This window comes from Gopherus evgoodei, unplaced genomic scaffold (genome assembly GCF_007399415.2).
Source record: "Gopherus evgoodei ecotype Sinaloan lineage unplaced genomic scaffold, rGopEvg1_v1.p scaffold_34_arrow_ctg1, whole genome shotgun sequence".
Classification (NCBI taxonomy): Eukaryota; Metazoa; Chordata; order Testudines; family Testudinidae; genus Gopherus; species Gopherus evgoodei.
Genome location: NW_022060016.1, coordinates 5,059,508 through 5,077,380, shown reverse-complemented (window position 1 = coordinate 5,077,380; position 17,873 = coordinate 5,059,508). Strand labels below are relative to the sequence as shown.

Genomic DNA, 17,873 nt, shown 5'->3' with positions numbered 1-17,873 from the left:
TCCAAGCTTGGCTGAAAATTGCCTGTAATGGAGAATCCTTCATAACCCTGGGAATTGTTGCAATGGTTAATTATTCTCACTATTAAATGTTCACACTTTATTTCCAGTCTGAAGTTGTCTTCCTTCAACTTCCAGCCACTGGACAATTTTAGACCTTTTTCTGCTAGATTGAAGAGCCTGTTATTAAATATTTGTTCCCCTGGTAGGTACTTACAGACTGTGATCAAGTCACCCCTTACCCATCTCTTTGGTAAACTAAATAGGTTGAACACCTTGAGTCTATCACCATAAGGCAGATTTTCTAATCAGTTTTGTTGCTCTTCTCTGAACCCTCTTCAGTTTATCAACATCCCTTGTGAATTGTGGGCAGAAGAACTGGACACAGGATCCCAGCAACGGTCGCACCAGTGCCAAATACAGAGGTAAAATCGCCTCTCTGCTCCTATTCGAGAGTCCCCTGTTTATTCAGCCAAGAATCACATTAGCCCTTTTGGCCACAGCATTGCACTGGGAGCTCATGTTCAGCTGATTCTACACCACGACCCCCAAATCTTTTCTCAGAATCGCTGCTTCCCAGGATAGAGTCCCCTATTCTGTACGTGTGGCCTGCATTCTTTGTTCCTAGTTCTATACATTTGCATTTGGCTGTATTAAACTGCACCCCAGACACAGCCCAGGGATCAACACTGCTGTGAATCAGATTCACGATAGGCTGCCCATTCAAACAACGCCACCCACGAGCAACTTAGCACTCACTGGCACTGGGCCCGAGTATGTTGTTGTTCAGTAGAAGATGGGTGTGGGCAGCTTAGGAGAGGTATGTCACGCTCCCGGAGGTGCACATCTGCTGTGTGTAGCTCTTGATCCCTTGCCAACAGGTTCACAGTGCAGAAGGGACACGTGAAGGACACATGTCTCCTCCAAAGTCTTGTGATGGGGCCTGAAGACAAAGGTAACCCAAGCTATAGGAGGTCATGGGATTGTAGCACACCTCACCCCATACCTCCCTCCTACTACTGATGCCTGCTTGGGTGTGCCAGCATCTGGGAATTCCTGTTACTTAGCTGGAATTCCTGCATCCTTTGCTCTTGTTTACTTCCAATTAAAGACGTGTCTTTATTACCTCTTCTTTCCGCCCCCTCCCCATCTCTCTCTAATCCAACACTGGGGAGGTCCCTAGGACACTTTCCCCTCGTGTCCCGGCCTCCTGCTCAGCCATGCTATGTGCTAGAGGTAACAAGGTGATGGGGGGAGGAAGGAGGGAACTGTCTGGGGAAGAGGTATCTGAAGCATGGAGTAAGATTTGGATACTTTGTCCACTGCAGGGCTCCCAGGGGTGACCACTGAAAAGATGCATGGTTGCTAAGCCTTCTGTACCCAGCACTGGGCATGAACCAAGCCAGAACCTCCCTGGAAAAGTGGTTCCCAAACTTTAACAACTCATAAACCCCTTTCACGAAAATATCAAATCTTGCAAAGCCCCTCCTAAAAAATGAATATTTCCAGGGATTTTCTCCCTTACCTGAGTGTAAATGATAGAAGCAGTGATCTTGGAACTAAATTTGTTTATTTATGACATGCTTATTACACACTATTATTACATTATTAATTTTATTACATTATAAAAAATGGCAACACTCTTCCAAGCTTTCAAGCTCATATCACTTTGATTAAGCCTCCTACATGTTTCATCAAGGAGTGCCAGACATGAAACAGCATAAAGATATTCTAGAAGCCAACTCAAATAAAGAGTTCCTCCCACAAGTATTTGGGTTTTGAGCAGTCCAGGCAAACAATGCATGACTACAACATTTCAACTTCCTAGAATATCAGGGTGGGAAGGGACCTCAGGCGATCATCTAGTCCAACCCCCTGCTTAAAGCAGGACTAATCCCCAATTAAATCATCCAAGAGGTTTTTGCCCCATATCCCTAAGTGCCTCCCCCCCCAAGGATTGAACTCACAACCCTGAACTTAGCAGGCTAACGCTCAAAACACTGAGCTATCCCCCCCCCCACTAACTTTTTCTGTCAGGAAGTTCTGGTCACAGGGTTGGAACTGCCGGCCACCACACACTACAGGGCTCGGGCTGCCAGTCCTAGCCCCTGGGGTCCCTAGGGATGGCTCTGTCCGCCATTACAGAATTTTTTTCTGAGAACCTGCTGATACATTTCATGAACCCTCAAGTGTTCCTGAACCCCAATTGGGAACCACTGCCCTGGAATAGTACTGCTGATATCAGGGCCAGATGGCCCCAAGCCAACATGAGTATCATCAACTGCACAGCTCTCACACTTTCCCCACACAACTCATCTTGGCAACTCCAGTGCTCAATCAGCTCAGTTAGAGGAGTGGGGGTGGGGGAGCACCCTGCACATCAGGGGATCCCCAGAGTCATTTTATCCCAGGTCTCACAAGGGAGGGGGACACACTGACCTGACTCCACCATTCCCTCCACCTGAGGTCAAAGCACAGTCCCTCCCCTGCTAGGGCGCTTGCTATACCAGCAGCCTGCCATCCAGAGCAGGGCCAGCTCACATATCCAGCTGGGTCTCGGTAACACAGGAGAGGTTAGGGCACGGCTGGTGATGGATTTATTCACAATAACCAATCTGAGCAACCAGTTTGGGACCCTGCCCCACACTGCCCCAGGCTCCTGGGAGACGATCTCAAGCAGAACAGATAATACCTGGCCCATGTCTGCAGCTGATGGCCAGGTGATAGCTTCCTGAGGAACATGACATCACAGATTGACAGCTGTCCAGGGTGCTGCATGGCTGAACTGGAGGGGTCACAAGAGGTGAGGTGCAGTGCTGTACTGTCCTCAGCTACGGGCTGGCGGAAAAATCCTGGAGAGGGAACCTGTGTGGGTCTGGGGAAGAAGTCAGAGGAAAGGGGAGAAGGGGGGATGAGAATCCATAGGGAAGGGGGAGAAGGGACAAGACAGGGAAACTTGCAGGGAGGAGAGACGTGAGAGGAGAGCCTGGGTGGGGGGGGGGGACTGTTAGAGGGGAACTTGGTGGGAGTGGGAGTCTGGTGAGGAGAACTCCTAGGGGACGTGGAGATATTTGGGAGGACAATGTTTATTTTTTCCAGGAGCCCCAGCTTCTGGAGTCCCGTTAACGCCTGAGAATCTCAGCTTTCATTCCCAAGAGTAAAAGTTTTAGCTCTCCTGTTTGCCGAGGTAACTTGAAACCATGATGCCCAAGGCTCAGAAATCAGAACCCTAATGAATTATAGATCACATCTCCTGATTTTAAGCCCATCTGATGGTCCTTGGGCCTGACCACTGAAGTTCAGATGCTGGGGCTGGCAGTGCTGTTGTGCTGATAGGTGCTCAGATGGCGATGAGCCATGAGCCCCCTGGCAATGCACTAGTGGAGAATAGGCAGTAGCAGATGACCTGGGGACAGCCTGGCCCCAAGCAATCTGCTCAGAGCAGCAGTGTGATCATTTGCACCCACTGCAGAACTCCCCAACAGTCCCGGGTTTCGAGGACCTGTCCTCCTGAGACCCGCCTCCCCAAACCCATGTCCTGGCTGAAGTAGAACATTCCCTGTATTCAGTGGCCCCTGCAGCTGTATGCACATTGCAGCCAGTAGGTACTATTGGCAGGGCAGAGTTGGGCAATCTCAGTGGCCTGGGGCATGCTTAGTTGCATTGCTGAGCTGAAGGACATTCTGGAAGAACCCATCCCGTAATGTTCAAGGTTACTAGGGGAACCATACATTGCACAAGGCTGGCAGGGGCCAGCGTGGGGTACTCGGGTGGGAGGAGTGACACTGCCTCTGGGTGGACTAGGCTGGAAGGCTGGGGCAGAGTGTGGCATGGACTCAGCGGGTAAGGTCCTGGGGCCAGTGACTGCAGCAGGGATGGCTGCACAGAGATTGGCAGCTCCACAGGGATCTTCCCAGTTTCCCCTGTGCTGGGGTCAGTGGCCACCCTGCCTAGGAAGTGCTTGACTTTTAGTGAGTGACTCTGTTGCATCCTGCATTAGTCACTTGCTTCTAAGGGCACACCTCCCAACAGATCATGTGTTTGTTGCTAGCTAGGGGACCATGGGGTCAGCGCACAAGACTTCTCCGCTGCAGAGACGGTCTCAGAAAGTCCTGAAACACATCCTGGAGATTATGGCCACGGGAGAGAATCTGTGCACATCCAGAGCCAGACTGAACCCCAGCGTCAGGCTAAAGGAAGAGGCAAGCCAGGCCAAAGGCATTAATCCTTTCCCTCCTTCCAATCTCATTCCCCAAACAAGCCCTGTCCAGGTGAGCAGGCCCTAAGGTCCCCAGGCTACTGCCAGGGTTGTGTCAAGACACCACTGCCATGTGCCTGCGCACTGGAGTCACGCCGGCCAGACAGCGCAGAGCTGTGTCCGTGGGTCAGAGTTAGCTGGCTAGGTCTGGATTCCACAGGCACAAAAGACACTGGTGTCTTTAAAAGGGGAAAGTCTCTTACCCAGCTCAAAAGCAGCCAAGTAAATGGCTGAGAACCTGGGGGAAACTAACAACAACTGCATTTGAAAGGGGAACTGGTGGCAGAGACACGAAGTAGGGAGTGCTGTGCACTCTCACCAATGCTCCTGCACTCTCACCCCATGGCAGGTGCATGTTACTTCCCCTTCCTGGCCAGCTCCTCACATCATCGGCACTGACTGCGGCTCTGGGACGGCAATGCCAGTGTCCCTGCCACAGGGAACCATACCTTAATGGGTTAATCAAAGCACACTGCTGGCAGGAGAGAGACAACCCACCCACATTCTGTGCCTGCAGCTCAGAAAACGAAACTAAAGAGTTATAGGGAGACGCCTAGGGCTACCACAAACAGCAGCTTTGGGCAAGGTCAGCATGGCTTTCCAGCAGCCTATTCTGAACCCGGTGAGTGAGGCTAGGCAGAAACTGGAGATGCACACTGCCTTCTCTGCAGGAGACATCTGTCAGGGCTAGGGTGACCAGATAGCAAGGGTGCCAGGGTTATTGGGGGGCGGCATTTTGCCGGGGGGGGAGGCAGGTGGCTCTGGTGGACCTGCCGCAGTCATGCCTGCGGAGGGTCCCCTGGTCCCGCGGCTCCAGTGGAGCTGCTGCAGGCATTCCTGCAGACGGTCTGCTGCTCTTGCGGCTCTAGTGGACCTCCCGCAGGCACGACTGCGGCAGGTCCACCGGAGCTGCGGGACCAGCGTGCGGGGCGGCAAAATGGCCGTGCGCCTAGGGCGCTAAAAACACTAGCGCTGGTCCTGACAAAGGCCCTAATATCGGGATGGTCCAGATAATATCTGGACATATTATCTGGACATAATATCAGGATGGTCCAGATAACATTGGGACATATTTCTATCAGGTGGATAGAAAGCTAGCGATATTGTCGGGCTCAGGGGGTCGTGATCAATGGCTCAATGTCTAGTTGGCAAATGGTATTGAGCTGAGTGCCCCAGGGGTTGGTCCTGGGGCCGGTTTTGTACAATACCTTTATTAATGATCTGGATGATGGGATGGATTGCACCCTCAGCAAGTTCGCAGATGACACTAAGCTGGGGAGAGAGGTAGATACACTGGAGGGCAGGAATAGGGTCCAGAGTGACCTAACCAAATTGAAGAATTGGGCCAAAAGAAATCTGATGATATTCAACAAGGACAAGTGCAGAGTCCTGCACTTAGGAAAGTAGAATCCCATGCACTGCTACAGGCTGGGGACCAACTGGTTAAGCAGCATTTCTGCAGAAAAGGACCTGGGGATTACAGTGGATGAGAAGCTGGATATGAGTCAGCAGTGTGCCCTTGTGGCCAAGAAGGCCAACGGCATATTGGGCTGTATTAGTAGGAGCATTGCTAGCTGATTGAGGGAAGTGAGTATTTCCCTCTATTTGGCACTGATGAGGCCACGCCTGGAGTATTGTGTTCAGTTTTGGTCCCCCCCCCCCCACTACAGAAGGGATGTGGACAAATTGGAGAGAGTAAAGCAGAGGGCAACAAAAATGATTAGGGGACCGGGGGCACATGATTTATGAGAAGAGGATGAGGGAACTGGGATTATTTAGTCTGCAGAAAAGAAGAGTGAGGGGGGATTTGATAGCAGCCTTCAACTACCTGAAGGTGGGTTCTGAAGAAAATGGAGCTCAGCTGTTCTCAGTGGTGGCAGATGACAGAACAAGCAGCAATGGTCTCAAATTGCAGTGGGGGAGGTCTAGGTTGGATATTAGGAAACACTATTTCACTAGGAGGGTGGTGAAGCACTGGAATGGGTTACCTAGGGAGGCGGTGGGATCTCCATCCTTAGAGATTTTTAAGGCCTAGCTTGACAAAGTCCTGGCTGGGATGATTTAGTTGGTGTTGGTCCTGCTTTGAGCAGGGGGTTGGATTAGATGACTTCCTGAGGTCCCTTCCAACCCTGATATTCTATGTTCTCGTCACCCAGTTAAGGCCCCAACAGATAGACTCCCCAGCCACAATGGCCCGATACTGAGAGACACAGCAGAATGCCTGCCGTAGGGCTCTGTGAAAATTACTACCCCCCAATGGCCAGTGCAGGGCTTGTGCAGCTGGGGGCATGGGACTAGTGTACAATTCCTCTGCTGCCCTTAAAACTGGTTTCTTCCAGAGTGTCCCCTTTTCTGGACCCATCTTTGGAGGCCTGAGTGAAGGGAAGATGGTGTTAATCCAAGGAATAGTCCAAACCTTCGTGAAAAGGTTGGTGCTATTTTCCCCATCCTGTGCCGTGTCTCATCCACTTCCCCCACCAACACTCCATCTGGACGCAGCTCAACCATGCCCTTGTGCTATCAGCACAAAACTGCTCTCCACTACCCCTCCCTCCTCACTCACCAAATCCCCCTCACCTCCTTCACCGCCCCACTAACTCTGAGCTGTCTTTACTATCGTCCTCCACCAGCACGGCTTCTCCACCAGGCTCCTCCTGGCTGCTGTTATGGCTCATCCCCTCCACTGGCCCTTCTCTTTCCCCTATCTCCTCTCTCTTCCTGGCTCCTTTCCCTCTTGCTTAGCTGCACATGGCATGACTCTATTCCCCATGCTAAACCTCCTCCCTTGAATCACCTGCCTCTCAACAAACTCCTCAGGTCTCACTCTTCCACCATGGTTTCTGCTCCCACTGCCCCAGCTCTCTGCAAAGGACTATGGGTCACTGTGAAACCCAGCTTCCAGAGCAATGCTGAGGCAGAGAAGGTGAAGGTGTTCCTTGGAGGTACGAACAGGGGAAGAGGAAGTAAGGAGGTGCTGTCATCTCTATATGGCAGTGATGAGACCCTCAATGGGTATCAGAACCAGCTTGGTGTCCACACTTCAAACTGGATGACTCACAGTTTCAGGACTTTAAGGCCAGAAGGGACCATTACATCTAGTCTGACCTCATGTGTAGTACAGGCCATCGCATTTCATCCAGTTACCCCTGCATTGAGCCCAATCATTTGCATTTGCTAAAGCACCTTCCTGAAAGGCAGCCAGTCATGGTCTGAAGACATCAAGAGATGAGAATCCATCACTTCCCGGGAGTTTGTGCCAATGGTTATTCAGCCATTTGACTGTAATTTCTAATTTTACATTAGTCTGGCTTCAGCTTCCATCCACTGGTTTTTGTTCAGCCTTTCTCCACTAGGTCAAAGAGCCCTCTAGTAGCCAGTATTTTCTTGTTGTGAAGGTGCTTGTGCAACGCCAAAACAGACCCTGGTTGTCAGTGGGCAGGACTGAACCGGGGCCCTCTGTAGTTTAATGAATGACCCTCCATTGCATGAGCCAAAAGCCCACTGGCTGTTAGCGAAGGCTGCAGAGTAAACTCATTAATCTCTCTCTCGCTAAGTGGTCTTGGTGCCATTAGATGTGACAGAACACCACACCCAGGAGGGGTGTGGGTTACACCTGTGCACTGTCACCAAGTCACCTTTTGATCCTTTGTGATCAGACAGATCGAGCTCCTTAAGTCTCTTCTTGCTAGGCATTTTCTCCAGCCATTAAATCATTTTCGTGTCTCTTTTCTGCATTTTCTCCAATTTACACCTTCCTCTTTACCATGTGGCAACCAGAATGAGGCACCGTTTCCGGTATCCCTCTCACCAGTGCCAATGTTGACAGAAAGGGAAGGTTCAGAAAAGAGTGACAAGAACAATCCAAGGACAAGCTGCCGCACAGGGCAGGACTAAAGGAGCTCAGTTTGCTTTCTCTGAGAGAAACTAAATAAACATGTGACTTGATCACGGTGCATAGATGGCAAAAGTCTCGTTAATTTCACAAGGGCAGAACAAGGTGCAGTGGCTGCAAGGTGAAGTGAGACAAATCCAGGCTAGAAATAAGGAAGTAATTTTTAATAGTTTTAATAGTGATGGGAATTAACCATTGGAACAATTACTATGCGCATGCACAAACACACACTCACACACACTAGCCCTCCTTTGCCCCCCCCATGAGCCCCATGCCCCCTCCCCCCATTGAGGCAGGGCTGCCCCCATGGGCTCCATACCCCTTTCCCCCACAGGCCTTATTTCTCCTCCCCCCTGGGCAGGGCTGCCCCATGATTCCCATCCTTCCTCCCTCGCCTCACCTGAGGCAGTTCTTGTCCTACTGCCCCATCCACCCTGCCCCATCCACAATGTGGTGCCCTCTGCACCCTCAGTTGCTCCCCCCACAAAGGGGGGCTGCCCCGTGACACTTTCTTCTGCACACTTCCCTGAAGAAAGCCCCTTTGCATTGCCCCATAGCCCTATCCCAAGCCTACCTGCCCCATATGGCTCCTTCTCTACCCCATCCCTATAGCCCCATGCTCCCTCTGTCCCACCATAGTCCCATTCCCCACAATGTTGGGCAGCCCCCCTGTCCCTTACTGTTTGTGCAGGCAGCCCCTCATTTCCCCTTTCTGGTGTGGACATCTGGTGTGTCAAGAGCAGCCCTCATATCCCCACACCCAGCTCTGGAAGCCCCTTCTCTGGCCCCTGGCATAGGAAGCCCCCATGCTCCCTCCCTGCCACCCTAGCACAGTCAGTGCCTATTCTCCCCTTCTGGCACAGTTAGGCCCCCATTCGCCCTGTGACGGGTTGCCCCCAGGGTGCCACCTGGAACTGGGGTACCACTGAGTCCCCAACCCACCAGCCTGGGCTTCCTTTTACATGGCACTACAAAGCCTTCCAGCCTGCACTTTCACCATCATACACATAGGTAAGGACACACCCAGCTGCAGTGACATGCAGGCTCTCTGACCAGCCCCTGCATGGGAAAGCTACTCCCAGCTCCTTAGGCACCCCCCACCCCCAGAGTATAAATCCCAAATTATATCATCTTGTGCTGCACAGGGAACTCATAACATTGCATATTTCTCTCCTTCCTCACTGTGGAGAGAAATATGCAAAAGCCTTTTGCCCCTGAGTTATGATTTATACATACTGGTTTAGATTAAGCAAAAATAAATGTATTAACGCCAAAAGATAGATTTTAAGTGATAGCAAACAGATCAAAGCAGACAACCTAGCAAATAAATAAATAAAAAAGCAAACTAAACTTAATATACTAAATAGATTGGATATGAATTAGCAGATTCTCACCCTAAGAGATGACACAAGCAGGCTGCAGATTCTTAAGGGGCAAGCTGCACTTGCTTTACAGCTCGAAATCCTCAAGTGTTTCATTCACAGGCTAAAAAATCCCATTAGCCTGGGTCCAGCACTTCCCCCAGTTCAGCCTTTGTTCCTCAAGAGTTTCCAGGAATCTTGTGTGGGGAGTGAAGAACACCTGATGATGTCACTCCCTGCCTTATATAGCTTTTGCATTTGGAGGGAATCCTTTGTTCCCAAAGCTTGGTTCCCAGACCAGTCTATGGAAAAACACTGACATTCCAAGATGGAGTCTAGAGACATGTGGTCTCATCACATGCCCTTGCAGAGTCATAGCAGCCATTACACTGAGGGTCTGTAGTTCTCAGGAAGGCGCCCCAGGTGGCAGAAAACTTCCCCTAAGGCCTATTGTTTTTCCCTAATGTCTCCTTGCCCTGAATAGACCCTTTCTCACTCACTATCTCCATTGAAAGCATCTTGTCTAGTGGGAGTTACCCAGGTGTAACTACATTTGAAATACAGATACATAGTCAATATTCATCACTTCAGATACAAAAGTGATACATACACAAATAGGAGAATCATATTCAGCAGATCATAACCTTTTCAATGACACCTCACATAACTCGGGGGAGGGATGGCTCAGTGGTTTGAGCACTGGCCTGCTAAACTCAGAGCTATAAGTTCAATCTTACAGGGGGCCATTTAGGGAACTGGGGTAAAAATCTGTCTGGGAAATTAGTCCTGCTTTAACCAGGGGGTTGGACTAGATGATCTCCTGAGGTCCCTTCCAACCCTAATATTCTGTGATTATCTTGCATAAAATACATTATGATTATGTCATAATCATATCATACTAATATTGTTGCCGGCAGATAACTGCCTGAGTCCAAGCAACAGCAGGGGGGTCCGTTGCCTGGTGTGCCGCGCCAATAAACACACCAGGGTGGAGAAGCAAACCAAGTTTATTTGAGCTCAGATAAGGTGCAAGGCAGAAAATCTCAAATCCTGCCCCCCTAAAACAAGCAGTTTCTTCCTTTTACATCCCAGTTGTTTACTACAAAACTTTTTCGTGCTGACTAGCTAATCTCTCACTCCCCTCTCCTTTCCCATCCAGCTGCAGTATCTTTTCTCATTCAATCTTTTGTCTTCCCCCTTCCTCCCCCCTCTCTGCTGCTAAGACATGTATACAGTATCTTAAAACAGCCTTGAGCGGGCTTTAGCCTAGCTTCAATGTATTACAACAGAGAACTGGCTGTTACAACCGAAAACTAACTGCTAACACTACATTTTTGCAGCTATTAGTACATTAGGTTACACTAGGTTACGCAAAGTGTTTAACATGGAGGAACAATGGTTCATTGAGGCCTACAACAGGAGGGCTTCATTGACACTTGTGGTCTACCCCCTTTCCGAGTTACCTAGGGTTATGCCAGAGTGACACCAACAACATCACTGTGAAGAACATGGGGGTGTAGTGTCACTCCCCTTCCTGGCACAGGCAGCCCAGGTCACATCATCTCATTCTGTTTCAGTTTTGGGGTGAACCTGCGGTGTGGGAACGGGGACATCGCCTTCCATTTTAATCCGCGTTTCAACAACGGCCGCCTGATGGTTGTATGCAACACTGAGCAGAACGGCCGCTGGGGGGCGGAGGAAAGGACCTATCACATGCCCTTCCAGCCAGGCAACTACTTCGAAGTGATCATCAGTGTCAGGGGCCACTGCTATCAGGTGAGCAGGGGCAGCTCTAGGCATTCTGCCTCCCCAAGCATGGCAGGCAGGCTGCCTTCGGCGGCTTGCCTGCGAAGGATCCACTCATCCCGTGGCACGCCTGCGGAAGGTCCGCCGAAGCCGCAGGACCAGCAGACCCTCCGCAGGCAAGCCGCCCAGGGCAGCCTGCCTGCCGCCCTCACGGCTCCGGCAGAGCGCCCTTCGCGGCTTGCTGCCCCAAGCACACGCTTGGCGTGCTGGGGCCTGGAGCCGCCCCTGCAGGTGAGCACACGGCAGCTGGGGTGGATACTCTGCGGCCGGCAGCTGCAAGGCACTGCACCACGGCCCATCAAAGGACACTGGCTTCACAGGGGTGATGGAGGGGAAGCTGGTCCCCTTGCTGGGACAGGACACGTCAGCGAGTACCAGTCTGTGGCCTTGAGGGGAGGCCAGTACAGACCAGTCCGTGCTTCTGGGGTGCCAGTACATGCAGGGGAGGCAGGTTTGTATAATTTTGGTGGTGCCTAAGGCTCTGGGAGGGAGTTAGGGTTGGGGGTTGGGCTGGGGCACAGAGTTGGGGTGCAGGAGGGGGTGTGGGGAGTAGGCTCTGGGAGGGAGTTATGGTGTGGGTGTGGGCTGGGGCAGGGGGTTAGGGTACAGGAGGAGGTGCGGGGGTTGAGCTCTGGGAGGGAGTTTGGGTGCAGGGTCTGGTCTGGGGCAGGGGGCTGGGGTGCAGGAGAGGGTGCAGGGGGTGAGGTCTGGGAGGGAGTTTGGGTGCAGAGGGTATGGGGTCTGGGCTGGGGTTTGGGTTGCGAGAGCGCTTACCTCGGGCAGCTCCCGGAAGCGACCTGCAACCCCCTATAGCAGCAGCTACTAGGCTGGGACCTGGAGGGGTCTCCACGTGCCGCTGCCCACAGGCACTGCCCCCGCAACTCCCACTGGCTGCAGCTTGGGGTGGAGGCAGCACGCAGACACCCCCCCGCCCAGGGGCTGCAGGGATGTGTCGGCCACTTCCGGAGGCAGAGTGGGCGGGTGGGCAGGAAGCCACATTAGCTCCATTGTGCTGCTGGTGTTGGGGGCCCCGAGCCCTTTTAAATTGCCCAGGGGCGGCAGGTGGGGCCGGGGGGACATTCCTGGAGAAGCTATGTCCCCATGCCACAGCCACGGGGAGTGAGAGCTCCTCCAGTCCCAGCGCTACAGCGGGGGGCTGGGTGCTGGGGTTCCCCCTGCTACACCACGGCTTCTGCTGGAACAGGTGGGTGGCGCTGGGGCTCTGGTGCTTGAGGGATGGGTTTTGCACACCCATGAGGGCCGAAGCTATGTCCAGCTAAACGTTAAGTGCAGACCAGGCCTCAGTGCGCAGAGGAGGTGAGGCAGCAGCACCATAGGGAGCCTTTCACACACTGATTCTCAAGCTAAGAGCAGCCCAGAGCCTTCATAAAGGAGAACTTGTGACAGCTGGGCCCAGTAATCTCGTGGGACATGTGCCAACAGAATTGCTGTAGGCAAATTAGTTGTCGAGGAAGCATGGAGATAGATAGAATTACTGCTGATGTCATAATGGCCCTACTTGATTTACCCGAGTTGTTGATCCGAGCCTGTCTGCAGCCTATATAACCATAACAATGAAATACAAAAAAATTATTAATCACTTAGTTAAGTAACAACATAATTTCTTCAAATATAGCCTGTGCACAAGAGGTCTAGTAATGTTAACTATATGGAAAGTTTGAAGTTTCATCTATCCAGGAGCTTATCAAGATCAAAAAGACTGACACTGGGTGCTAAATTTCTTAAAGGATCCAGTTTTTAATTATTTTTAACTCAGAAACTAATTAATGGATGTACTTGTAAATCTTCAGACAATCCATCCAGTACCCAGTGAGTGAGTGCTGTCCATTTGAGGAGGACATGCTGTATTTTTCATATAAAACAAAGAGGTTGAATCTCAGATTTAAGTGCAAAATGCAATTCAGGCTGAACTGTGGAATAAGGACCAGCAGTTCCATGACAAGGCACTCTTGAACTGACACTGGGGATTGCACTGGTTGATCTAAATCAGTTTCTAAACCACTGTAGTTCAATTGGTACAATTTCCTTGAGTAGACAAAACCTAAATCCATGGCCTCATTCTCCTTCTGCACTAGTGTAATCTCTGTAGCCTCCTTGGCGTTACTTCCAGTTTACACGGAGGTGGCGGAAAGCAGAGTCAAGCTCTGAGTCAGTGGAGTTACCTCAGATTGCCCTGGTGTCACTGGCAACAGAATCTGGCTCAGTGTTGGCTCAGCTTTCATTAAAAAAAAAAAAAAAGGCAAATTTTCACCTCCCATGGCTGTGGAGAAAAGTTTGAAGCTGTGATCCTGAAAGACCGGAAACCCAGAAGGCAAATAGACAGAATCCATAATTCTTTATATTTAAGACAATCTCATGATTTGATGGGAAGTGACTCATAATTTGTGAACACTGGGGTTGGTGATATTGCAGCCCTGACGTGATCTTAACTAGAGTAAAGGCTCCCCCCCACTGCAGACACCCTCATCTTCTCACTCCTCCTAGCACAGTCCTCACCCATCCCTCCCTCTGCTCTTTCGCTAGGTCTCTGTGAATGGTCAGCACTTCCTGGAGTACAGACACCGCCTTCCCCTTCATACTGTCCAGATTCTAGAGATCAAAGGGGACGTGACTGTGAATTGCATCAACTTCACAAGCCCCAGTGTGAGTATCTGCTCTGGCCTTGTTAGCACCAGTTCCACTGCTCAGGCCGGAAGCCCAGTGGCAAGGGATGTTGTGTTAACAGACCTCTCAGCTGTCCTGGATTTATGAGACTTATGAGAAGAGGCTGAGGGAACTGGGATTATTCAGTCTGCAGAAGAGAAGAGTGAGGGGGCATTTGATAGCAGCCTTCAACTACCTGAAAGGGGGTTCCAAAAAGGACGGAGCTCAGCTGTTCTCAATGGCAGATGACAGAACAAGGAGCAATGGTCTCAAGTTGCAGTGGGGGAGGTCTAGGTTGGATATTAGGAAACACTATTTCACTAGGAGGGTGGTGAAGCACTGGAATGGGTTACCTAGGGAGGCGATGGAATCTCTATTCTTAGAGATTTTTAAGGCCTAGCTTGACAAAGCCCTGGCTGGGATGATTTAGTTGTTGTTGGTGCTGCTTTGAGAAGGGGGTTGGACTCGATGACCTCCTGAGGTCTGTTCTAACCTTAATCTTCTATGATTCTATGGTTTACCTTAATGTATTTCTTTGGGTTTACGAGCCGCAAGGGCAGGCAGCCCCTGCTTATAGAATTCACTCCAGCAGTGTAAGTACAGGTCTTCCATTCCCATGTTCTTCTAACTTAGGAGGAAATGTGTATCTAAAGAGCAGATGCTCAGATCATCCTAGAAAAGTGAGCTGGAAAAGCTCTAGGAGACATCAGGGGCCAAAATGGTTGTCTCTGGCCATGGTAGCCTGCACAGTACCTGACATGTCCCCCTGCTGCATCACCAGGGGAGTAGTGGACTGGGTCCAACTGTCCCCTTGCATATGAGACATTCAAACAGGGTTTGCCTCCCACTGCCTGAGTCCTGTTGGGCTGAGACGACTTCCTCTCCTGGGTAAGGGCTACGAGATCAAAGAAGCCAGAAAAGTAAGTGAGCAGAGTTTTGTTTTCCTCCGCCCATGGCACTGCCTCTGTGTAGGCTTCAGACTCCTTAGGGCAGGGCCCTGCTTTATATCTGAACTAAGCACACTTTTGGGTGCTCTACAAATGCCCCAGTCACCTGGATGGGAGGCGTCTTGCTGCTGAGACCCCTGCATCCTATCAGAATGGAGCAGCCACACAGCTCACCAGAGTGACACCCCAAGACCTCGCTTCTCAACATCCTTTCTGAAGGGTAGACACCTGAAGGTCCAGTTCTCTGCAGGAATCATTTGTCTGGGCCCCTCATTTTGGGGCTTTGTCCCACGTCTGGGCCTTGGTGGGGCAAGAGGTTCAGTTTCTGCTTTGTCATGAAGCGAAGGGGCTGTTTAATTCTGATGATGTCATGCAGGCAGGGGAGTTTTAGCTGCTGAAGCTCAGATCACAGGTGGTGTGCTTACCTGGCCTCTCTGTCCTTGCAGGTCTCCAATGTGTTTGCCCAGCCAGTCTTCAGGGTTCCACCTCCCAGCGTGAGTATTTTGCTACAGATGAAACACATCGATCATACAGAGACTTTGACAAGACCCTGGGCTGGGAGAGGGCAGGATAGGGAGGGAGACCCAGTAGGGTAACAATATACTGGCATATATATACAGAAGTCAGGTGAGGCTGCAGAGGTGTAGGGTACACACACCATGCTTCAAGGACTTCTGTGTGGAGAAGGCCATGAAGAGAAGCCTGCATGGCTCCAAATCCCAGATCTGAAGACTCTCAATGCCCTGGGTGGTGCAGTAGCTGGTGGCCTGTGGCTTGAGCAGTCATGGGCTTGCAGAATGTGCCAACAGAGAGGGCAAGCAGATTTAAACTAGGGAGCAATTTGTGAAATCCGAGTTAGCAAATCACTGGGAGCAGATGGAGCTATCAGAGGAGCCTGTGTGAAAGAGCAGAGACACTGCCCAGGATTTACAGGCACTGTAACCATATAAAGAGCGGCTGCTTCTGAGGTTGGACAGCTGCCAACGTGGAACTCTCTCTTCTTCGACTCATTTGCACCTGCCTACTGCTATATGCCACTGAGCTCAGTCTCACATTTCCTTGTATCCCACACAAACTTGATGTTTCATTTCAGCTGACTGAGGGCATAAAAATTATACAGTTAATGCAGTCACATTCTTTTAGTCTTCTTCACTGTTAAGACTTTGTCAGACGTATCTCATAATACTTCTTATACAAAGATTTGACTTGTGGAACTCATTGCCACATGATATCACAGGACACTTAGAAAAAGATGGGACACTTATATGGATGATGAGACCATTCAGGATTAAATTCTGGTTGGATTGAAGTCTGTGGCAAAAATCCCATTGGCTTAAATGGAACCAGAATTTCACCCCAACATTGTATTAAAGAGAATAAAAAAAAATGAGATATAAACCCTCCTGCTTTGGGGCATAAACTAACCACTAACTGGTAGTGTATGGATACAGACTAGATTGCCACTAGGTCTGCTGTGGCATGGCAGTCCCTGTATTCCTACAGGTATGTTCCTATCTGGGTCCTGGTGGCTGGGAATTTTAGGGCTGCTGTACTTCAGACAGAAGCAAAGGAACTGCAGAGCTGTGAGTCTCCTCCTTGTACAAGGGAGAATGACTGAGGTGCTAATATTCTTTGTATGTCACAATTCTGTAGCAGACCCTGTAGAGCTGTGGATCTGCCCTGTGAAGAAATAGAAACAGATGAACAAGGAGAGAACAGTTCTACCTGGGATTTGGATATCTATGATCAATGGCATGAAACCAGCCTGCCTTCCATGAGGGAAAATAATCTGTCTCTGGCATACTAAAGTTGTCAGGGTTCCCTCCCCACTCTGAACTCTGGGGTACAGATGTGGGGCCCCACATGAAAGACCTCCTAAGCTTATTTCTACCAGCTTAGGTTAAAAACTTCCCCAAGGCACAAATCCTTTCCTTGTCCATGGACGGTATTGCTGCCACCACCAAGTGATTCAGGAAGAGGATCACTTGGAGTTCCTATTTCCCCAAAATATTCCCCCAAGCCTCTTTGACCCCTTTCCTGGGGAGGCTTGAGAATAATATACCAACCAATAGATTAACAAAGTGAACACAGACCAGACCCTTGGGTTTTCAGGACACTAAAAACCAATCAGGTTCTTAAAAGAAGAACTTAAATATAAAGAAAAAAAGTAAAAGACGCACCTCTGTAAAAATCAGGATGGAAAGTAATTTTACAGGATAATAAAAAGATTTAAAACACAGAGGATTCCCCTCCAGGCTCAACTTCAAAGTTACAAAAACAGGAATAAACCTCCCTCTTAGCATAGGGAAAATTCACAAGCTAAAACAAAAGATAACCTAACACATTTCCTTGCTATTACTTACAATTTCTGTAATTTTAGATGTATCATTTCAGTAGGAGCTGGGGGTTAGTTAAACAGAAATTAAAAGGTACAGTGACTAAAGTGAAATCCCTGCAAGCTGCATGGATGCTTTTCAAAGACACCTTAATAGAGGCCTGTAGCGAGGTGGTGCGGCTCCCCTTCTCCCCAGGGAGAGTTGAGCCCCGTCAATCACCCCCCAGGGCGGAACCACTGGGAGGAAGTCCCGCCCCTCAAAGCGTCAGGCAGCGACCAGGAAGGATAAAAGCCGGGCCTCAGCCCTCAGTCAGGGCCTGGCTGCCGGCAGGAGCAGATGTGCCTGCTGACCCTCCTCACCGGGAAACCACTGAGGCCCGAGGGAGCTGCTGGAGCTGCCCCGTCCCCACTACGGCCCCGAGGAGCCGCCAGACCAGACCTGGTCCGCCATCCCGGAGGTATTCCCGGACCTACCGCCCTGCCTGGACTGGGAGGAGCCCATGGTACTGGACACCCCAATGGACCAGGTAGGAACCAGGGGGGAGGCTGGAAGTAGCCTGGCGGGCAGCTGACCATAGTCAGGCTGCAGAAGGCCCTGCGCCTATGTCAGTGT

General features: G+C 50.6%; 1 protein-coding gene across 2 annotated transcripts in view; it reads left to right on the top strand.

The window, feature by feature from the left end:
• Positions 1-4,782: 4,782 nt before the first annotated feature.
• Positions 4,783-17,873, top strand: part of LOC115641454 (galectin-4-like) — a 33,114-nt gene continuing 20,023 nt past the window's right edge. For both annotated transcript variants that reach the window (XM_030544646.1, XM_030544645.1), the window contains exons 1-5: positions 4,783-4,877; positions 6,595-6,683; positions 11,086-11,284; positions 13,859-13,978; positions 15,372-15,419. In XM_030544646.1, the coding sequence (XP_030400506.1) occupies positions 4,848-4,877; positions 6,595-6,683; positions 11,086-11,284; positions 13,859-13,978; positions 15,372-15,419 (486 nt within the window). In that variant the 5' untranslated portion in view covers positions 4,783-4,847. The remainder of the gene's footprint in view (positions 4,878-6,594; positions 6,684-11,085; positions 11,285-13,858; positions 13,979-15,371; positions 15,420-17,873) is intronic.